General features: G+C 36.4%; 1 protein-coding gene across 6 annotated transcripts in view; it reads left to right on the top strand.

Moving 5' to 3' along the window:
• Nucleotides 1–21,164, top strand: part of UBR3 (ubiquitin protein ligase E3 component n-recognin 3) — a 225,790-nt gene that overhangs the window by 105,425 nt on the left and 99,201 nt on the right. For 3 of the 6 annotated variants that reach the window (XM_059928068.1, XM_059928069.1, XM_059928070.1), the window contains exons 20-25: nucleotides 8,262–8,403; nucleotides 11,943–12,047; nucleotides 13,128–13,301; nucleotides 13,488–13,520; nucleotides 15,134–15,594; nucleotides 19,742–19,830. In XM_059928068.1, the coding sequence (XP_059784051.1) occupies nucleotides 8,262–8,403; nucleotides 11,943–12,047; nucleotides 13,128–13,301; nucleotides 13,488–13,520; nucleotides 15,134–15,594; nucleotides 19,742–19,830 (1,004 nt within the window). The remainder of the gene's footprint in view (nucleotides 1–8,261; nucleotides 8,404–11,942; nucleotides 12,048–13,127; nucleotides 13,302–13,487; nucleotides 13,521–15,133; nucleotides 15,595–19,741; nucleotides 19,831–21,164) is intronic. The other 3 variants (XM_059928071.1, XM_059928073.1, XM_059928072.1) reach the window with 1 other exon arrangement.

The following is a 21,164-nucleotide window of genomic DNA, read 5'->3' on the forward strand; positions in this document are numbered from 1 at the left end:
GCTGTTAGCATTTGCCTTATGTATTGAGGTGCTCCTATGTTGGGTGCATAAGTATTTACAATTGTTATGTCTTCTTCTTGGATTGATCCCTTGATCGTTATGTAGAGTCCTTCTTTGTCTCTTGTAATAGTCTTTATTTTAAAGTCTATTTTGTCTGATATGAGAATTGCTACTCCAGCTTTCTTTTGATTTCCATTTGCATGGAATATCTTCTTCCATGACCTCACTTTCAGTCTGTATGTGTCCCTGGGTCTGAAGTGGGTCTCTTGTAGACAGCATGTATACGGGTCTTGTTTTTGTATCCCTTCAGCCAGTCTGTGTCTTTTGGTTGGAGCATTTAATCCATTTACATTTAAGGTAATTATCGATATGTATGTTCCTGTTACCATTTTCTTAATTGTTTTGGTTTTGTTATTGTAGGTCTTTCCCTTCTCTTGTGTTTCCTGCCTAGAGAAGTTCCTTTAGCATTTGTTGTAAAACTGGATTGGTGGTGCTGAATTCTCTTAGCTTTTGCTTGTCTGCAAAGGTTTTAATTTCTCCATTGAACCTGAATGAGATTCTTGCTGGGTACAGTAATCTTGGTTGTAGGTTTTTCCCTTTCACCACTTTAAATATGTCCTTCCACTCCCTTCTGGCTTGCAGAATTTCTGCGGAAAGATCAGCTGTTAACCTTATGGGGATTCCCTTGTGTGTTATTCGTTGATTTTCCCTTGCTGCTTTTAGTATTTTTTCTTTGTATTTAGTTTTTGATAGTTTGATTAATATGTGTCTTGGTGTGTTTCTCCTTGGATTTATCCTGTATGGGACCCTCTGTGCTTCCTGTACTTGATTGACTATTTCCTTTCCCATATTAGGGAAGTTTTCAACTGTAAACTCTTCAAATATTTTCTCAGTCCCTTTCTTTTTCTCTTCTACTTCTGGGACCCCTATAATTCGAATGTTGGTGCATTTATTGTTGTCCCAGAGGTCTCTGAGACTGTCCTCAATACTTTTCATTCTTTTTTCTTTATTCTGCTCTGCAGTAGTTGTTTCCACTATTTTATCTTCCAGGTCACTTATCCATTCCTCTGCCTCAGTTATTCTGCTATTGATTCCTTCTAGAGAATTTTTAATTTCATTTATTGTGTTGTTCTTCAGTGTTTGTTTGCTCTTTAGTTCTTCTAGGTCCTTGTTAAAAGTTTCTTGTATTTTCTCCATTCTGTTTCCAAGATTTTGGATCATCTTTACTATCATTACTCTGAATTCTTTTTCAGGTAGACTGCCTATATCCTCTTCATTCGTTTGGTCTGGTAGGTTTTTCCCTTGCTCCTTCATCTGCTGTGTGTTTCTCTGTCTTCTTATTTTGCTTAACTTTCTGTGTTTGGGGTCTCCTTTTTGCAGGCCGCAGGTTCGTAGTTCCCATTGTTTTTAGTGGCTGTCCGCAGTGGCTAAGGTTGGTTCAGTGGGTTGTGTAGGCTTCCTGGTGGAGGGGACTGGTGCCTGTGTTCTGGTGGATGAGGCTGGATCTTGTCTTTCTGGTGGGCAGGACCGCATCTGGTGGTGTGTTTTGGGGTGTCTGTGGCCTTATTATGATTTTAGGCAACCTCTCTGCTGATGGGTGGGGTTGTGTTTCTGTCTTGCTAGTTGTTTGGCATAGGGTGTCCAGCACTATAGCTTGCTGGTCGTTAAGTGGAGCTGGGTCTTAGCATTGAGATGGAGATCTCTGGGAGAGCTTTCTCCATTTGAATTTACGTGGAGCCGGGAGGTCTCTGGTGGTCCAGTGTCCTGAACTGGGCTATCTCACCTCAGAGGCTCAGGCCTGACACCCGGCCAGAGCACCAAGACCCTGTCAGCCACATGGCTCAGAAGAAAAGGGAGGAAAGAAAATTTAAAAAGAATAAAGTTATTAAAATAAAAAATAAAAAAATATGATTAAAAATTAAAAAAAGACAAGAGTAATTTAAAAGAAAAAGAAAGAAAGAAGAGAACAACCAAACCAAAAAACAAATCCACCAATGATAACAAGTGCTAAAAACTATACTAAAAAATAAAAATAAAAACAGAAACAAAAAAAAACGGACAGACAGAACCCTAGGACAAATGGTAAAAGCAAAGCTGTACATACAAAATCACACAAAGAAGCATACACATACACACTCACAAAAAGAGAAAAAGGAAACAATATATATATTTCTATATATATTAAAAAAAAGAGAGCAACCAAATCAATAAACAAATCTACCAGTGATAATAAGCCCTAAATACTAAATTAAGATAAACATAAAATCAGAAACAAATTAGCTGCAGAAAGCAAACCCCAAGTCTACAGTTGCTCCCAAATTCTACTGCCTCAATTTTGGGATGATTCGTTGTCTATTCAGGTATTCCACAGATGCAGGGTACATGAAGTTGATTGTGGAGATTTAATCTGCTGCTCCCGAGGCTGCTGGGAGAAATTTCCCTTTCTCTTCTTTGTTTGCCCTGCTCCTGGGGTTCAGCTTTGGATTTGGCCTTGTCTCTGCGTGTAGGTTGCCTGAGGGTGTCTATTCCCCGCCCCGACAGGATGGGGTTGAAGTAGCAGCTGATTAGGGGGCTCTGGCTCACTCAGGCCAGGGGGAGGGAGGGGTACGGAATGCGGGGTGAGCCTGCGGCGGCAGAGGCTGGTGTGATGTTACAACAGCCTGAGGCGCACGGTGTGTTCTCCTGGAGAAGTTGTCCCTGGATCTCGGGACCCTGCCAGTGGCAGGCTGCACAGGCTCCCAGGAGGGGAGTTGTGGTTAGTGACCTGTGCTTGCCCTCAGGCTTCTTGGTGGCTACAGCAGCAGCCTTAGCGTTTCATGCCCGTCTCTGGTGTCCACGCCGATAGCCGTGGCTTGCGCCCGTCTCTGGAGCTCATTTAGGCGGTGCTCTGAATCCCCTCTCCTTGTGCACCCTGAAACAGTGGTCTCTTGCCTCTTAGGCATGTCCAGACTTTTTCCCGGACTCCCTCCTGGCCAGCTGTGGTGCACTAGCCCGCTTCAGGCTGTGTTCACGCAGCCAACCCCAGTCCTCTCCCTGGGATCTGACCTCCGAAGCAGGAGCCTCAACTCCCAGCCCCCAACCCGTCCCGGCTGGTGAGCAGACCAGCCTCTCAGGTTGGTGAGTGCTGGTTGGCACCGATCCTCTGTGCGGGAATCTCTCAGCTTTGCCCTCTGTACCTCTGTTACTGCACTCTCCTCCGTGGCTCTGAAGCTTCCCCCCCACCAATGCCCGTCTCCACCAGTGAAGGGGCTTCCTAGTGTGTGGAAACCTTTCCTCCTTCACAGCTCCCTCCCCTAGATGCAGGTCCCATCCCTATTCTTTTGTCTCTGTTTTTTCTTTTCTCTTTTTCCCTACCCAGGTATGTGGGGAGTTTCTTGCTTTTGGGGAAGTCTGAGGTCTTCTGCCAGCATTCAGTAGGTGTTCTGTAGGAGTTGTTCCACATGTAGATGTATTTCTGATGTGTTTGTGGGGAGGAAGGTGATCTCCATGTCTTACTCCTCCGCCATCTTGAAGGCCCCTCTCTATTTATTTATTTATTTATTTAGGCTGTGCTGGGTCTTTGTTGCTGCGTGTGGGTTTTTTCTTGTTGTGGCGAGCGGGGGCTACTCTTCGTTGCAGTGCACAGTCTTCTCATTGCGGTGGCTTCTCTTTTTGCGGAGCATGCACTCTAGGTGCGTGGGCTTCAGTAGTTGTGTCACACGGCCTCAGTAGTTGTGGCTCATGGGCTCTAGAGCATAGGCTCAGTAGTTGTGGCACATGGGCTTAGTTTCTCCATAGCATGTGGGATCTTCCCGGACTAGGGCTCAAACCCATGTCCCCTGCTTTGGCAGGCGGATTCTTAACCACTTCGCCACCAGGGAAGTCCCGCTATTGTGTCTTTAGAATCTACCTTGATGCAGGGCACTTTGTAGATAATCAGTAATTGCTAAATGAGTGAAAAGTAAGTTTCTTAAAATTTTTTTGTGCTGAGAGTTTAAGTGAAAATAAGCCATTTTCTTTGTGTGATGTTTAGACCTTTAGAATTTTAGGATCTTATTGCTGGAAAAGCCCTTCAAGATCTTCTCTCCAGCTGCTGTAGAAATGTCTTGGGAGCCATCACTGGAAGAGGGGGTTGGGCAACAGCAACAGAAGGCCTAAGAGAGTGGAGGTGGCTCATCCCGTTTTCCTCAATCCCTTCCAAATACCCCTTAATGGGCAATTCAGCTTTTAAAATGAGAAAAACAAAAACAAAAAACAACAAGAGCAAAAACAAACCAACAGTTGGAAAACCATCCATTCAATTCAGTGTTTTATATATATATATATATATATATTTTTAAATTAATTTATTTATTTTTGGCTGTGTTGGGTCTTCGTTTCTGTGCGAGGGCTTTCTCTAGTTGTGGCAAGCGGGGGCCACTCCTCATTGCGGTGCGCGGGCCTCTCACTGTCGTGGCCTCTCCCGTTGCGGAGCACAGGCTCCAGACGCGCAGGCTCAGTAGCTGTGGCACACGGGCTTAGCCGCTCCGCGGCATGTGGGATCTTCCCAGACCAGGGCTCGAACCTGTGTCCCCTGCATTGGCAGGCAGATTCTCAACCACTGCGCCACCAGGGAAGCCCAGTGTTATATTTTACATATGAGGACATTGTGGTCCAGAGAAGTTCAGTGGAATACGTTTGTTAATGGCTGTGTTGGAACTATTGTCTAGACCATTTCCGAAAGACAAACGTGATTTTTATATAGTGGTTACTTTAAATTCAGCTGGAAAGCAAATTTTTTTGAACTGTAATTTCTGATATTTCTGTTGCTTCCCGTCTCCCATCTTGAAGGTTAATGGCTGCTGGCCCATGTTTTAAAGTATGATGTATGAGTTGATATATGTCATTTTTGTCTCAAGCTAGTCAATAATTAAGTGTTGGTTTGAGTCACTTAAAGTTTTTTTTTGCTGTCATGTAGCTTTTCATTTGCATTATTTCATTAATGATTTTGAAAAGAGCAGTCAGAATGATGTATTACCTGCTGCCTTGAACAAATATATAACCTTTATTTCAGAACACTTCATTAATCTAGGTGCTGCGTATTTAGGGGCCTAGTACTTAAAGCAAAGAAACAAATAAAATAAAAACTAAAAATTGCTTTTCTATGCCAAATGAAATAGAATAATTGGAACATTTAAGCATAGGCTATTGGGCTTGCTTTGAAAATTATGCTTATATGTAGCCACTATAGTATTATATAGAAACCAGTTTTTTTTTTTAAAGCAAACTTAATGGCATCCTCTTCTTGAATCATAGATGCAGTTCATTTCTCTGGTATGTAGATGGTAATTTTTTTTTTTTTTTTTTGAACAGAGAAAGGTTTATTGCAGGGCTAAGCAAGGAGAACAGGTGGCTTGTGCTGTAAAAAACCCCAAATTCCCCCATGGTTTTCAGGGAGAAGTTTTTATAGGCAAAATTTGGGGTGAGGGCTGTAGGCTGTGTGACTTTCTTCTGGTTGGTTGGTGGTGAGGTAACAGGGTGGTGCCCCAGGAATCTTATGCTCAGCCTGAAGTCACCATCCTCCACCTGGGTGGGGGGCCCCAGTTCCTGGGTGTATGGCTATTGTCTCCATTCCCTTCACATCCCAGGGACCCTTCTTTTGCTCCATAAAGGTGACCAGGTCTGGCTCAGAGACAAGACCCAAGGAGACCAGGTTTTTATAGTTCTCTAACATCACATCCCTGTATAATTCCGATTGAGTGCTGTCCAGAAATTCCCACTCATCCTGAGAAAATTCTATGACTACATCCTGGAATGTCAACAGTCCCTGAGAAGCTGCCATTTCCTCCTCTTCTTCCTCTTGTCTGGGTCATTTTCTCATCGATATTACATTGAGGAATCATATCAGCATCTTGAGAATATGCCTTTGCTCCTAACATACCCACAGGCAGAAGGATCTTGAAATGCTGAAAAGGCCAACTTTTCCTGTCCTTGTCTCAGAAGATATTCAGGAAAAATCATCTCCTATATGGAGACCAAACTATGAGTTCATTCTTTCCTGTTTCTAGGTGTTCTCACCTCATATAGATGTCAGGAAATTCTGCTAACACGGGGTATGTGGGCTGTACTGACTTTCCCCTTCCAGACCCATGTAACAGGAAACCATGTTGCCTCTCCTTGTAATTTATTATTTTTAAGATTTTTTTCCCCCCTCCCTACATGATATTTGTTTCCTCCAAGTTGAGTTTTCTACTGTTCAGTCTCTAGCTTTTATGTTAGCTGCATTCTTTGGATGTCTGATAATTCTGGCTGCTTGTGATGAGGAGCTCTCAGTGCCTTGGTGGATCTTTGTAGATTCTGAGCTTTAATGTAGTGTGATTTGGGTAGGCAGGTTTGTTGAGAAGCCCTTATGTTAGTCTCTTTAGAACTTGCTTTTTGGTTTTGTCAGATTCCTCAGAGAAGTATTTTCAAATATTGCCCAGAAGGTAATGGTCTGGCTGCCATTATTTTGTGAACTGAATGGAGTCAGAGCCTAAGTGCTCTGAGTCAAAATGCATATGATGACTTTCTTTTTTTTCTCTGTCATTTTTCTCACTTTCTACTGGCTCACATCAAGCCTGGTAATGGGGTGGAAATATGTAATATACCAGCAGTGAGGCACCTCATGTCATATGGCAATGAACAGGGATGTCCTCCTCTTTTAAGGAAGTGATCCAACAGTTGGGAACAACAATGCAGTCTGCCGTAGAGAGTGTTCCAAATGCAAGAATAATGGGACTCAAGCAGTTTGGTCCTGGCCATACCTCCTCTTATTGTTTTAGGTCAATACCATAGCTTAAGAAAACTTCAGAGACAAAGATTTCTAAGAAGAAATTTGCATAAAGAGGGTGAAATCTCAGTGGCTCTCAAAGGACACCTGGACTTTCTAGGTATACGATGATTTTAATCGCCCATCCTCCTACCCTTAACTGTGCTTGTGTTTTACCTTCTCCAGAGATGAATTCTCTAGCCAGAATTCTGTTGGGGTGGGGGAGAAGCAATTTTCATCCAATCCTCATTTTAGCCTCCTATCTCCCCAACTCCAGTTATTGAAGAACCAGGTGTTTCCAGTTTCTGAGCCTTTTGAGGATTCTGCAGTGTAATTGGGGTTGATTCTCAGCTGTCCCCATTGCCTTCCTGTGATTTGGCTTTCTTAGGTTTACTAGAGTCAACATGTATCCGTTTGCTTTCCGACTGACAAAATTTTGCATTTTTTTTTTTTCGGATTTTCTTCATCCTGGTGCTTTTCATCCTTTAAGAAATACCATTACTATATTTTTATTGGAGTTTTGAGTGAAAGTAAAATTAAATATTTATGTTCATTCTGTCATTTTAACTTCAAGTGCTGAATGTGTAACTCACTTGCATTCTCTGGATTACTGGGTGAGGTTGAGCCTTTAAAAAAAAACTTATTAATTTCCCTTCATGATTCTTGGTATGAGATTGGTGTATGGATTATTCTTCGATGATTTTTCTGTTAGATTGTCTAAAGTTTATCAGTTCTAAAGTTTTACTTTTATATTTGGATTTTTAATCCACCTGCAGTTGAATTTTATATAGAGAGTGAAGTAGTGATTTATGTATTTTTTTTCCCCTACAGAAAACCAGCTCCAGGACTATTTATTGAACAATCCATCCTTTTCTCACTGATTTGTAATGCTAATTCTGTCATATACAATTGATCCTCATTATTTGCAAATTCTATTTTGCAAATTTGGCTACTTGGTAAAATTTATGTTTATGCCCGAAATCAGTACTCGGAGCAATTTCTTGGTTAGTCACAGATCTCGGTGGATATGCAGAGGGCACCTAGGTTAAAGTGGAACAAAGCAAAACTCTACCCTCTTGTTCCAGCTCATACTGTAAACATGTGTCCTTTTCATGGTCAATTTAGTGCTATGTTTTTGCATTTTTGTCCTTTGGTGATTTCGCTGTTTAAAATGGTCCCCAAGTGTAGTGCCAAAGTGCTGTTTAGTGTTCCGGAGGGCAAGAAGGCTTTGATGTGCCTTACAGAGAAAATTTGTAGTCAGATAAGCTTTGTTCAGGCTGTTATAGTGCTGTTGGCTGTGAGTTCAATGGTAATGAATCACTAATATGATACATCCAGAAAAAGGTAGAGGAAGTTATGATCTGTACCTAAGGCTATTCCAAAAAGTGCTGAGGTAACATATATATAGTGTGTGATGAAGCTATGGAATCACCATTTAAATTACATTTTAATCTTGAGTCTATCATCTAATTTTAGTTTTGTTTTATTTTTACAGTTTAAAACAGAGTGGAAAATTCCCTGGAAATCCCTGGCCTCCCTATAAGAAAAGGACACCACTCCATCCCAGCTATAAAGGTCTCATGAGACTTTTGCACTGTAAAACTTTACACATTGTGCTATTCACTCTGCTTTACAAGGTACAGTAGTAATTTGAATAGAAAGACTCAGATTAGAATTTATTACCATAATTTTACATAAAAGTGCTAAAGGATAATATTTACATAAAAATACTATTTATAAAGCAAAGTGTATTTATATGTTTAAGATGTGTGAGGATATTTCATAATCACATATATATGAATTGTATTCTTTATGTAATTTCAAATCTAAGTTGAAAATAATAGAGCTATACCATTTTTGGGGGGAAACTATTCATCTTATCAGTTTCAGATAGGAATTTTTTTTATGGTTTCTGTGCCACAAGAAGTGAAATATTATGTGAGTACAGGAAGAATGAAATGAACAGTAGGGACCAAACAACCACCAGAATCCACTAAAGTGACAAAACTAACATGGCAGCCATAGGAGCCAGTGACCCTGTGTTTAGGCTTGTTCTCTTGGCTTTCTTCCTCTGATCAGGAATGTGACATAGAGGGATTTGAATGGGCTCCTATGTGACAACATTAAGGATTTTCTTTTGTTAAATACCTTAGAAACTCAAAAGGTGATGCTTTTACTTTTTTATTACCTAGAATTTGTTTTATCCTTTGGTCTTCTCACACAGAACTGACTTACTTATTAGGCTAACATTAGTTGTGTACTCAAAAATTGTATACATAATGTCATGGAGTATGTGTATATATATATAACAGGCATATTTATGTTCTAACCTGGATAAGAGATGAAAGACAAACTATACTCATGTTATATAGATAAAATAACTATAGACATTTATAAAGTAACTAGACACAATAAACATTATACAGTTAGATACAAAAAAAACGATTGTTTCTTCTTTCTAATTAGAATTTGAAAAATTAAAAATTAAATTAAATAAAAAAGTAAGCCTATTTGTTAGGCAAATTTACAATTACTACATATACATTACTTAAATTACTTAAGAAAATATACATTAAATTTAGTTAAGTAGACACTTTAGTTTTTTTCTTGTTTGCTGTGTAAACAAATATAGCTTTTAGATTTCTGTACCCCCTATTCTTTTTAACTCTACCCCATGACCAGTTTTTCGTTTTACTTGTAAAAATTACTCCTGTTAAAATTTTAGACATGCGCCTCAAAAAAACATCTTGAATGGTTTATTTTCATTAATTTCTAAGAGAATTATTCAGTAAAATGATTTAAAATGTTCTTTTTTTCATTAAGAAAAGTAGAATATTTTTTCTTACTAAGAAGATATTTGTGGTTTTGATTTTTTACAAATAGATATTTTTTGAATGTCTACTTAGTGCCAGATTTTGTTTCAAGTACTTTATATACACTTATATACATTACTTTGTTTAATTCTAGGAAACTTCCTTATGAGTGAAAGTTCTGTTGTTATTCTCATTTTTCAGATATGATTTTTAAGTTTTAGAGATTAAATAACTAGTTCAGATAGTGAAGCTAAGTACATGTATTGGGTTGGGCAAAAAGTTTGTGTTTTTCCGTAACATCTTACGGATAATAAATGTCAGTAATTCTTGATTTAAAAATTAAAGAAGCCTACTGCAAATGATTTGTGTCCTCTTTCAAGTTAAGTTTTTTCAACCTTTTTATTTGCTTACTGTAAAAAGAATATTTCATGAAAAATAGAAAGGCAATATTTAATTGTTGCAAGATTATTATGAACAAATTTTTTAAAATCTCAACTTTGTAATAGCTTTCATGACTTTTATGATAATAGAAGAACTTTTAATTGACATTGCACTGGCAGGTCAACTTTCTAAAAATCAGTGTCAGTAAACCATTTCATCTCCTGCCATGTTTAATATTAAAAGACTTTAATATAGAACATGTTGATAAAAATCCCCAGAAACCATTTATTTTTTTTTTGTAGTACCTAATAAAGTTTTTTCTTTTCTTAGCCTTTAAGTTACTCATTTGAAGCTGTAAGATGTAATGCCATAGGATTTCAAGCCAAAATTTATTTGATTTTAGCTAGTAATGCTTTATTTATTAAGAGGAGGCAGAGTAGTAATGATAGGCAATCCTTGGGAGTTTGAAACTGTGTTCTAGTATTGCTTGTGCTAGCTGAGTGTGTGGCTGAGCCTTGGTTTCCTCCCTGTAAAGTACTGGATTAGAAAAAATGACCTTTGTTGCCTCCCAGCCTTCAGTCCCCTCTTACTGCTGTTCTTGCTCCTCCCACTATCCGTACCACCTACCTACTATTTATTGAACACCAATTGCTAGATACTGTATGAAGCAAATTACAGATAGTAATCATGTAATCCTTGCAATAATTCTGGACTACTATTCTAGCTTTAAAGATGAGAAAACTTAAGGCCAGATGTTGCTCAAGGTCAAATAGCTAAGTATATACAGAATTTGTATAAAAAATCAGGTTTTTAAAAGGTTTTGAAAGTCTATTCTCCTCACCACTGTGCCACACAAAATATGAATGGAAAAGCCTTCTCAGTAGTCAGAATAAGCATTAAAAAGTCAGTGAACTGAAAGTCTTTATTTTTTAGTCACAATAGATTAGCTCCTAAGTGACTAAGTCCTTTCCAAGCTCCCTCTGCCGTTTGGGCCGTTTCTGCTAGGCTCAGCCTAGACTGGCCTCTTTTTTGTTCTCTTTAGTCTCATCTGCAGCTGACAATGCCACTCCCTGCAGAAGCTCTTCCTCTTACTCCTTCCATAGTTTGACCAGATGGCTTTTTTTTTTTTAAATAATGAAGACAACATGATAGCTACCAGGCTGTTTTTTTCTTATGGTATTTTATGTGTCTTCTGGTTAATAGTTTGTTGCATCATATTGAATGAGTGATTGGTGTAGGTTAGCCCCAAAGTCCTGCATAAAATGTGTAAGGCTTGCACTGTGTATTCCATGTATAAGGTCAGATGTATCAGTATTTCCTTAGAGAAGCCTCTCTCCTAACCGCTTGCATTCCTTTTTCCTTTCTCACTCATATAAACCACACATTGCATACACATTTACACAACAGCACAAAACACTCAGGTTCAGAACTTTAATTTTAGAGACAGATTTTAAAAATATTAATGTTCCATAAACAATTATTTTGCTCCCAATTATATGCCAAGTACTATGCCAAACACATTTGCATGAATTATCCTATTTAACAAACTTATTTATCTGATATCTTTGTCATCAGCAGAAGAGTGTCAGCAACTTAGGATGTAAAATAGTCTTGTTAAATTACTTTATTAGATACTAGTATTTTTATAATAATGGTTTTAGTGGATTATGTAATGTCTTAACCTTTAGGAAATCAGTGAACTAATATTTCTGGATATTGCCTAAAATACTGTGTGATCTTGAGAGGGAACCTGTTTTACTGGTTTTAGTTTTGTCTTTTCACCAAGGTATAGCTTTACTTACGTATCTGATTATGAATTTTGTATATATATGTATATATATACATATGCATACATACACATATATATGTGTATATATATTTTAATGTACTTTCATCTATAACGTTAAAATATTTTTTGATATTTAAGTGAAATATGTTTTATGGAAAAAAGTAATTACAGGGCATTTTTTCCCTTTTTAAAGATTTTGATGGATCATCAAAATCTGTCAGAACATGTACTCTGCATGGTTTTATATCTGATTGAATTAGGACTTGAAAATTCAGCTGAAGAGGAATCAGATGAAGAGGTAAGTAGTTTCTTGTATTTTTAAATGTTAAAGTTATGACATGCCTTAATAAAAGGTTGTATGTCATCTTGAAAGGTATTTATGGATTCATCATACTCAGATGAAAATCTTCCTAAGAACTACTGGAAAAGGCCCTTTTTAATCTTCACATACATATGTTCTTTTAGAGGTTTCACTAATACATTAAACTCCATTTGTAGAATTATTGAATTTGAAATTCGTAATTCATAATACGTAGATCTAAGAAACGTGGTTAGTGCACTTTTGGTGTTATGCTAATAGCATTGATTACTGGTAAATAATTGTTATGTTAGGAATTCAGTCTAGAAATTCTACTAATTTGATTAGGGATTAATTTTGAATAGCAAATTGTTTCTGTAAAGGTTTTAAGTTAATGGAGTAAGTATTGTTATAAGGGAGAATGTTTACTTAAGAATGCAAGTTGTTTGTTAATCTGTTTCAGGATTTTATAAGTATCACTTCCATAAAAGTAATTGTCACTACTAATTGATTTTATAATTAATTGATATTTTCCTCATCCCCTCCCTCTAAAAAGACAGAATACAACACAACATAATAACAGCAAAAAAACAAACAAGAAAAAAACAGACAAGTAAAAAGACTAGACTGTACTTTATATTCTAAGTTGAGTCAACATATATTCTTTCATAGATATTAAAAGGTCATTACGATTCCTCTAAGACTTAAGTCAGACTTTTGGTTGATTTTTCAGACTTTCTTCTACAGTTAGTCCAAATTAGCATTATTTGACTGTATTATGAGTTATTCCTAATGGTTGATGAATAATATTCTGTACTAAGTATTTCCAAATTGAAAAATGTTTTTTTTTCTGGAGAAGCTTAGCTGACTTCCATTGGACTTACCTATATTAGTACTGAGAAATTTGTTCTAAAATTTTGTGTTTGTATTTGGTTTTATTAGCACTTTGTGATTTGTGAATGAGACTATAAGGGATTCAGGAATATGACAGGCAATAGACTATTATTTGGGCTTGTTACATTTCCATTGTACCTTAGACCAGATTGGCAAGGTTTGATATTCATTATGTTTATGTTTTAGGCATCAGTAGGTGGACCAGAACGTTGTCATGACAGTTGGTTTCCTGGTAGTAACTTAGTATTGAACATGCGACACTTTATAAATTATGTTAGAGTGAGAGTTCCAGAGACTGCTCCGGAAGTGAAGAGAGACTCACCTGCAAGTACCAGCTCTGATAGCTTGGGTTCTTTACAAGTAAGTGTAAAAGAGAGAACAAAAAAAAGGAAAGACTTTGTTATGTTGGGTTGTGTCATTTAGATCATCCTATCATATCCAAAAGAAAAATAAATGTGGTTGTAGATAACTTTAAATTGTCTTTTATTTCCTCTGATATATCTAAGCAACTTTTGCCTCACCCATCTTTTTCCTTTAATCTGCCAGAGTTCACGTCGGCCTAAAGTTCTTCAAAGAGAGGTAGATGTATATAATATTTGCATTAACTAGCAATATGGCTTTAACTGGAAATGGGGACAAATGCTGAAGTATTTGTGTGTATATGTGTGTGTTTAATTAATATGGTTAGATTAAAAAAATGTTTAACGTGTGTGTGTGTGTTTTAAATGCAGTAATTTAGGCTTAATTTTAAAGACAATTCATATTATTGAACTTAAAAAATAATACTGCATATTTAATAGTGGGTTTTTCTTAGTAGTGTTAGTATTTTGGGCCAATTATAAGCGGCACATTTCAGTCTGTTTACATTTAGCATTGTTACTAACATCTTAAAAATGAATGTTTCCTAAATCAAAATAAATTTAATCTTTAGTTGCTGGTGGCATGCCCATTCACAACTTTTTTTTTTTGCTCCTATGGCAGTTAATTAACTTTGATAAAATAAGCCCACAAAAATCTTAAACTCCATATATTGTGTATTTGGACTCATTTTGAAAATCAGCTCTCTCATTGCATGTAGCTTAATTAATTTATAGAAAGCAGAAATGAAAAATCTTGATATGACAGGACAAGTAACTAAACTTAAATACCTCTAATTCCTACAATATAGATTTTTGCAAGTGAAGAACATTGAATCAGACATTTCTTGTTGAAGAGTCCATTTGTAGGAACTTTCTTTGTCTTTGACAATATGTTTTTGCTGTGAACACCATAAAGAATTTTGATTAAAATATTGGAATCTATAAGCGGCAGCCTTTGCCTCTAATGCTGGTAGAGAGTACGTTGAAAAACAGCTTGGATGTTAAAAAAAAATAATGTATGTTATAATTTAGCTCATAAAAAGCTCAACTGATTGAAGCATCCTTTCTATGCTTGCTTAAAAAAAATTAATGAAATCCATTAAACTAACTTGTATCTTAATTAAAAGATGATTTCTAAGAGCCCTAATGCAGTTTGACTGCTTTAGCAAAAAAGGCTAGTTTGAAGATAAATTATTGAGAAAAATGGTTTTAAAAAATCTGTTCAAATAACAAATTATAGTGATATTTAAATATGAAAGAGATTAGTTTGATTTTTCATCTTTATATTTCATTTCAGTAACTTAAAGCATTTGTGTTAGAATTAATTTTCAAACTTTTGAAGTTCCTTAAAAATGAAATTAATTAGCAGTTCAGATTCATTAACTTGGAAAAAAATTGATTTATAATTTTCTTAAGTGGAAGATATCGTGGTCTTCTAGAAGTTGGTAAAGAGTATAGTATTCTTGATGAATGTTGGATAGAATATCTTTTATTCCTTTAATCTGATGAAGGACTTTGTTTATGATTCCTCTTTAATATGGCTGTAGAAACTACTCAAGCTTTGTCTATTTTCCCTAGTAGGTAGGCCCAGGAGGTTGTAAAAGAGGTGTTACTGTGGATAATCGCCTTTCTCCTTGATGTTTCCAGGTTGAGTGGGACTAAGTATATTTGAGAGAAGTGAAGAGACAGATTTACTTAAAGAGCAAATCTATTAAATAAATCTTTGGATGAAACTTTGAACATTCCCTTTTGAAAATGTAGTACTAATATGGTTTTAAACTTGACACTGAATAACTTCTCTTGATTTTTCTTTCTTTCTCTTTTGAATGGTAGAATTCTGGTACAGCTCAAGTTTTCAGCTTAGTAGCAGAGCGTAGAAAGAAGTTTCAGGAGATCATCAATCGCAGTAGCAGTGAAGCAAATCAGGTGGTTCGTCCTAAAACTTCAAATAAATGGTCTGCACCTGGTTCAGCTCCACAGTTAACTACAGCCATTTTGGAAATTAAAGAAAGCATATTGTCTTTGTTAATTAAACTTCACCACAAACTCTCAGGAAAACAAAACTCCTACTATCCTCCCTGGCTTGATGACATAGAAATTTTAATCCAACCGGAAATACCTAAATATAGTCATGGAGATGGTATAACTGCAGTAGAAAGAATTTTACTAAAAGCTGCATTGCAAAGCAGAATGAACAAACGCATCATTGAAGAGATATGTAGAAAAGTGACCCCTCCTGTACCACCCAAAAAGATCACTGCTGCAGAGAAGAAAACACTGGACAAAGAAGAAAGGTAGTTTTTATTTTTAATGCTTTAAACTAATGTATGGTACAGTTGAAGATTTTATATTACCACCCCCCATCCCCACTTTTGGCCATCTGAGGCTAATCACCTGGATGTTTATCAGCTGATTAGTTTGTAAGATAAATGGAATCAAAGATAGTCAGTGCTTGTGCGTTTAGCATGCTTGAGTTAGTTGAGTTATCATTTACATTTAGAATACATATGGCTGTCACCATATGTATTCTTTTTTTTTTTTTTTTTTTTTTTTTTTTAAATATTTATTTATTTATTTATTTATGGCTGTGTTGGGTCTTCGTTTCTGTGCGAGGGCTTTCTCTAGTTGTGGCAAGCAGGGGCCACTCTTCATCGCGGTGCGCGGGCCTCTCACTATCGTGGCCTCTCTTGTTGCGGAGCACAGGCTCCAGAATGCGCAGGCTCAGTAATTGTGGCTCACGGGCCTAGTTGCTCCGTGGCATGTGGGATCTTCCCAGACCAGGGCTCGAACCCATGTCCCCTGCATTGGCAGGCGGATTCTCAACCACTGCGCCACCAGGGAAGCCCACCATATGTATTCTAAATGTAAATGTACATGTATGTATTTAAAGGTGAGCTGTAGAGTGTGTAGCTCATTGTTTTAATTAAAGAAACATACTGAAACTTATAAGTTTATTATAAGTTTATGAAGGAGTAGTATAGGAGACCAAACATATTCTATCAGTGCTATTATTATTTAAACATTTTTGGAGGTCTCATATGTCTTTGAGCATCTACGGCACATTTTTGTTTGTTTCCATTTCTTCCTTGATGACGAATTTTTGTCCTTTGAGGATGGGTTTAATTTTTAAAACCTTTTTATTTTGAAGAAATCTCAAACTTACAGAAATGTTTCAAGGATAATACAGTGAACTTCCTGGATCATTTCAGAGTAAGTTGCTTTACCCTGGAATACTTTAGTGCGTGTTTTTTAGGAATAAGGTCGTTTTCTTACCTAATCAGAATACACCTTTCAAAATAAGGGAATCAACATTTTATTTAGTACGATAAAATCCTTAGATCCCAAGTTTTGACAGTTGTCCCAGTAACGTGTCTCAGAGCAAAAAGATCCAGTCCAGAATCACTCATTGCATTTTGTTGTCATGTTTGTTTGGTCTCCTTCAGCATGGAATAGTTTCCTCAGTTTTTCCTTTATTTTCTTGACCTTGGCACTTTTGAAGATTATAGAGCAATAGACACTGTAGAATGTCCCTCAATTTGGGCTTGTCTCCTTTCCCATTATGTTTGGATTCAGGTGATGCACCTTTGAGAGGAATATCAAGGAAGTGTTGCTGGGGAGTTGCCTGGTGGCCTAGTGGTTAGTATTCCGGGCTTTCACTGCCATGGCCTGGGTTCAGTCCCTGGTTGGGGAACTAAGATCCTTCAAGTTGCGGGGCCTGGCCAAAAAAAAAGGGAGTGTTGCTGTTTTCTTTTGACTGCATCCCATCAGGTGTCACATGATTTTAATTTGTTTCATTACTGGTGATTAACTTTGATCACTTGATTATGAGGGTGTCTGTTAGACTTCTTCACTGTCAAGTTACCCTTAGTAACTTTCCTCTCTTTTTTCCCCCCTTTGTAATTAATATGTAATTTGTGGGGAGATACTTTGAGATGCTGCAATATCCTGATCTCCATCAACTTTCAGTTTATTCATTTATTTACTTATATCAGTTTGGAGTTATGGATTCCTATTTTATTTTATGGGTTATAATTTCTTCCTCATTAATCATTTTGATGCTCAAATTGTTCTAGATTTGACCAGTGGGAGTCCCTTCAAGCTGGTTTCTGTGTTCTTTGGATTTCTCCCCACCATTCTTTGAGCATTTTCAATTATTTTCTGGGCCAAGAAGATAGCCCAGGTTCATCTTGTGTTTGGTATTAGCCATTTCTCCAAAGAGTCCTGGTTCCTTTTAGTAAAGAATCTTATTTAGAAACCACAGTACACGTGCTCATTCTAATGAGCTCATTCACAGACCCTGTTAGTGGGCAAAATGTGTGTGTATGGGGGGGGATAAAGGGAGGGGAGAGAGAGTTATTAAAAACTATGACTGTGAGTTCAACCTGATAATCCCAATTCTAATCCAACACCATAGGATTTATTCTTCTCTTCCTTCTTTTCATAATTGTAATTCTCTCCTCCCATAGTGAGAAACCTGGCCCCTATAATCCTTAATATGTATTAATTTTTGATTAATTCCCTTGTGTATAACCAATTTCTTGTAACTTTCCCCCACACGAATGCCCTCCTGTGCCAGGCTGTTGGGTCTTGACACCCTGTCCTAGGCCACTGTGCCACCTTCCATGTTCAGGAAAGAAAGAGAGCGCAGGAGTGGTTTTTAATTTTTTGAAATGGCTAATGTCATTGGGAGTCCAGTTTGATGAGTAAGGTGAGTGATCAACCTGGATAATAATATATTGGCTTAAAATATAAAATATAATATAAAAAATAAGAGTTGTATTTATAAATTAGGTAATAAAGTGAGTTTTCTTAAGTGGGGCCTAAATTACATTTAAAGTAAATGTTAGAAAAGGAGTGTTAAAAATCTCTTGAACTTTATTGGCAAAATTATGTAACTTTTCATGGTAAGCTGGACCACAGTACTTGATTTTATAGACGTTTGTGATTATCTCCACTAAATGGGTTGGAGCGGATGTGTGAATAATCTAAAAATTACCATCAGCATTCCATTCTTCTAAATTCTATATTCTATATCCTTTAATCATTTCAGACTAATAGCAGAATTCTTTCATGTTTCCCATAGAAATTACTTCATAGAATCTCAGTTTAATAAAATTCTTTTGTAGTGTATAGATATAATAAATGGTCACTAAAAGAAACTGCTATAGTATACTCCATCCATTATGTTTTTAATGTCCTTTGTATCATGGGATATGATAAATCCCTTTTTGAGTTTAGTTCAAGTAAAAAGTTTGTCTCTCCCAATGAGTTAATATATAACTTATAACCTTTTTCTTCTTCCTCTCCCTCCTCTCTTGTTTTGAATTACTATATTAACCTTACCTTGCTGGGGGTAGAATTTTATGCTTATTAGTATTTCTAGCATCTTTAAATGTAGGGAAGCCTATCTCCTGTCTTTATTAGTTTACTTTTATTTTCTTATCCTTATGTTATAGTCATTTTTTTTCTTTTTCAACTAGCCTCAAATTAAAATACTCTTTGGAAGTAGATAAGGGATAATTAATAAATAGAATAAAGTGAATTAATCCAAAGGAATATTTATGCTTAGATTTGGAATATAGTTTTATCTTTATCTTATATTTGAGACTCTTTCATATTCTTTTACTTCAAACAAAATAAACCAAACTTGGAATATTTCCTAGTAGAAACTGGAAAACTTCCTGGCTTTTTGCTATTTCTCTTTTAGGAAGAGACCTGTTCTTAAGGTAACAGTAAATCTGACTATTCTTTTTTTAAAAAATTAATTAATTAATAAATTAATTTTTGCTGCATTGGGTCTTAGTTTCGGCACATGGGATCTTTTGTTGCGGTGTGCGGGCTTCTCTCTAGTTGTGGCGTGTGGGTTCCAGAACGCGCGGGCTCAGTTGCCTGGCAGCATGTGGGATCTTAGTTCCGCAACCAGGGATCGAACCCATGTCCCCTGCACTGGAAGGGGGATTCTTAACCACTGGACCACCAGGGAAGTCCCCTAAATCTGACCATTCTTAACTTTTAGATTCTGTTCATAGCTTAACATAATAGTTTCTTCTAGCAGTGAGTTTGCTATTATTTGTACTTGGGGTTAAATTGTGGATTCCTAGCTAAAACTCTTCTTGCTCTTGCTATGAACTGACATATATTTAGGAAATTGTGTTGTTGGACATCCAAATTTTCTATCTACTTTAATTATTATTTCACATTTTAAAGTAAATCGTGGCTTTTATTTTTACCTATTTAAGCCCAGTGATTTTCAAACTATTTTAAAGCAGCAGAATCCTTTTAAGGACAGTAAAATTTTACCTGAAATTTAATACATAGTATAGAAAATTGGTTGTTCTTAACTGTGTGCCGGGGGCCTTTCATACATTATATACTCCTGAAAGATAGTAGGTATGTCTTAAGCACGTCTGGTACTTATCACTTTATTTCTGTTTAATCTAGGCGACAAAAGGCCAGAGAGAGGCAGCAGAAATTGCTTGCAGAATTTGCTTCACGACAGAAAAGCTTCATGGAAACTGCAATGGATGTTGGTAAGTCAAAATTTATTAGTTTAGAACTCTCATACTTACAGTTATTACCTTAGGGATTATCTAGTCCAATCATCCACCAGTTTTTAACATTACAGACAGATGATTTCTGGTCTTTATTTAAACAATAGAGTGATGGAAGATCAGACCTTAATTATAGACAGTCCATTCTGTTGTTGAGTAGCTACAGTTGTTAGAAAGTTCTTCCTGATGGTAGTAATACAGTATTCTCCTGATGCTTTCTTCTGTTAAACTGTCCTTTAGATTTGTGAGGTTCATCAATATGAATTTAGTTATTCTGATTTTTTCCTGTGAAATTATTCTAAGATCCTTAAAATACTTTTCAGATACTTTCAGTGTCTCTTCCTGCCGCCCACCCCTTCACTATTTCTTAAAATCAGGTGCACTTCTCACTTCCATTAGGATTAGCATTAGCATTTGTACAGTGAGAGAGGATGCCATTTCCCTGTGTGATGGTAGATTGCTATGAGTAATCTTTCACAAACATAGGAGAAATAGATTAAATCTCAATTAATCTCAGTCTTCAGTTAACCAGGATACTCCCTTCCCTGACTATTACTTGCATTTCATTGATTTCTCTCTTTTTTTTAACTTTTAGACAAAAATGCTGAAAGAAAATACACTGAAGTTGTGCCTTTAGTTAAAATATATACACATATGTGCATTCAGACATGCAAATACAGTCTCATGCACATAAGCACATGTAACTAAAGTTATATATATATATTAACTAATGTTCAATATATAACTAATGTTCAGAAGAGGTGTGAAGAGGAGGGTCAGTCCAGATTTAGCATAATGTGTTCTAAACCATCAACAGTAGAGTTTATGTTCAGGACATAACTTTCATGTAAAGTATACTAAATTCTGCTTATTGGATTAACTTGCTATCAGTTGACTTTCTTATAAGAAATATGAAGATCTAGTTCATTGACACTGCTTTCACTTTTTCCATTGTGTTTTCTTTTCCTTCTTTCCAAAAATTAATAATTATATATAATTTTTGGTTTTCACAGATTAAAGATAATTGTAGTAAGTGTTACAATTAAGTGTTCTATTAAGTGTTCTATCTATAGCCAGTTTCTTCATATCTCTTCATATAAAATGAACTAATAAGCACCCCTATTTTTCATTTTTCTTTTCCTTATCTCTACCTTCTACATTTTATTAGTTACTTCTTTTCTTTTAAATTAAGGTTGCCAACATTTTGTTTTGCAGTTGCAGTCAAGTCTTCCATCCAAAGGTTTATTCTAAATGTTGAAAAACAGTTAAGATAACTTTTTGAATGTTGTTGAATACAGGGCTAAAAGATAACC

This window comes from Balaenoptera ricei, chromosome 7, assembly GCF_028023285.1.
Source record: "Balaenoptera ricei isolate mBalRic1 chromosome 7, mBalRic1.hap2, whole genome shotgun sequence".
NCBI lineage: Eukaryota > Metazoa > Chordata > Mammalia > Artiodactyla > Balaenopteridae > Balaenoptera > Balaenoptera ricei.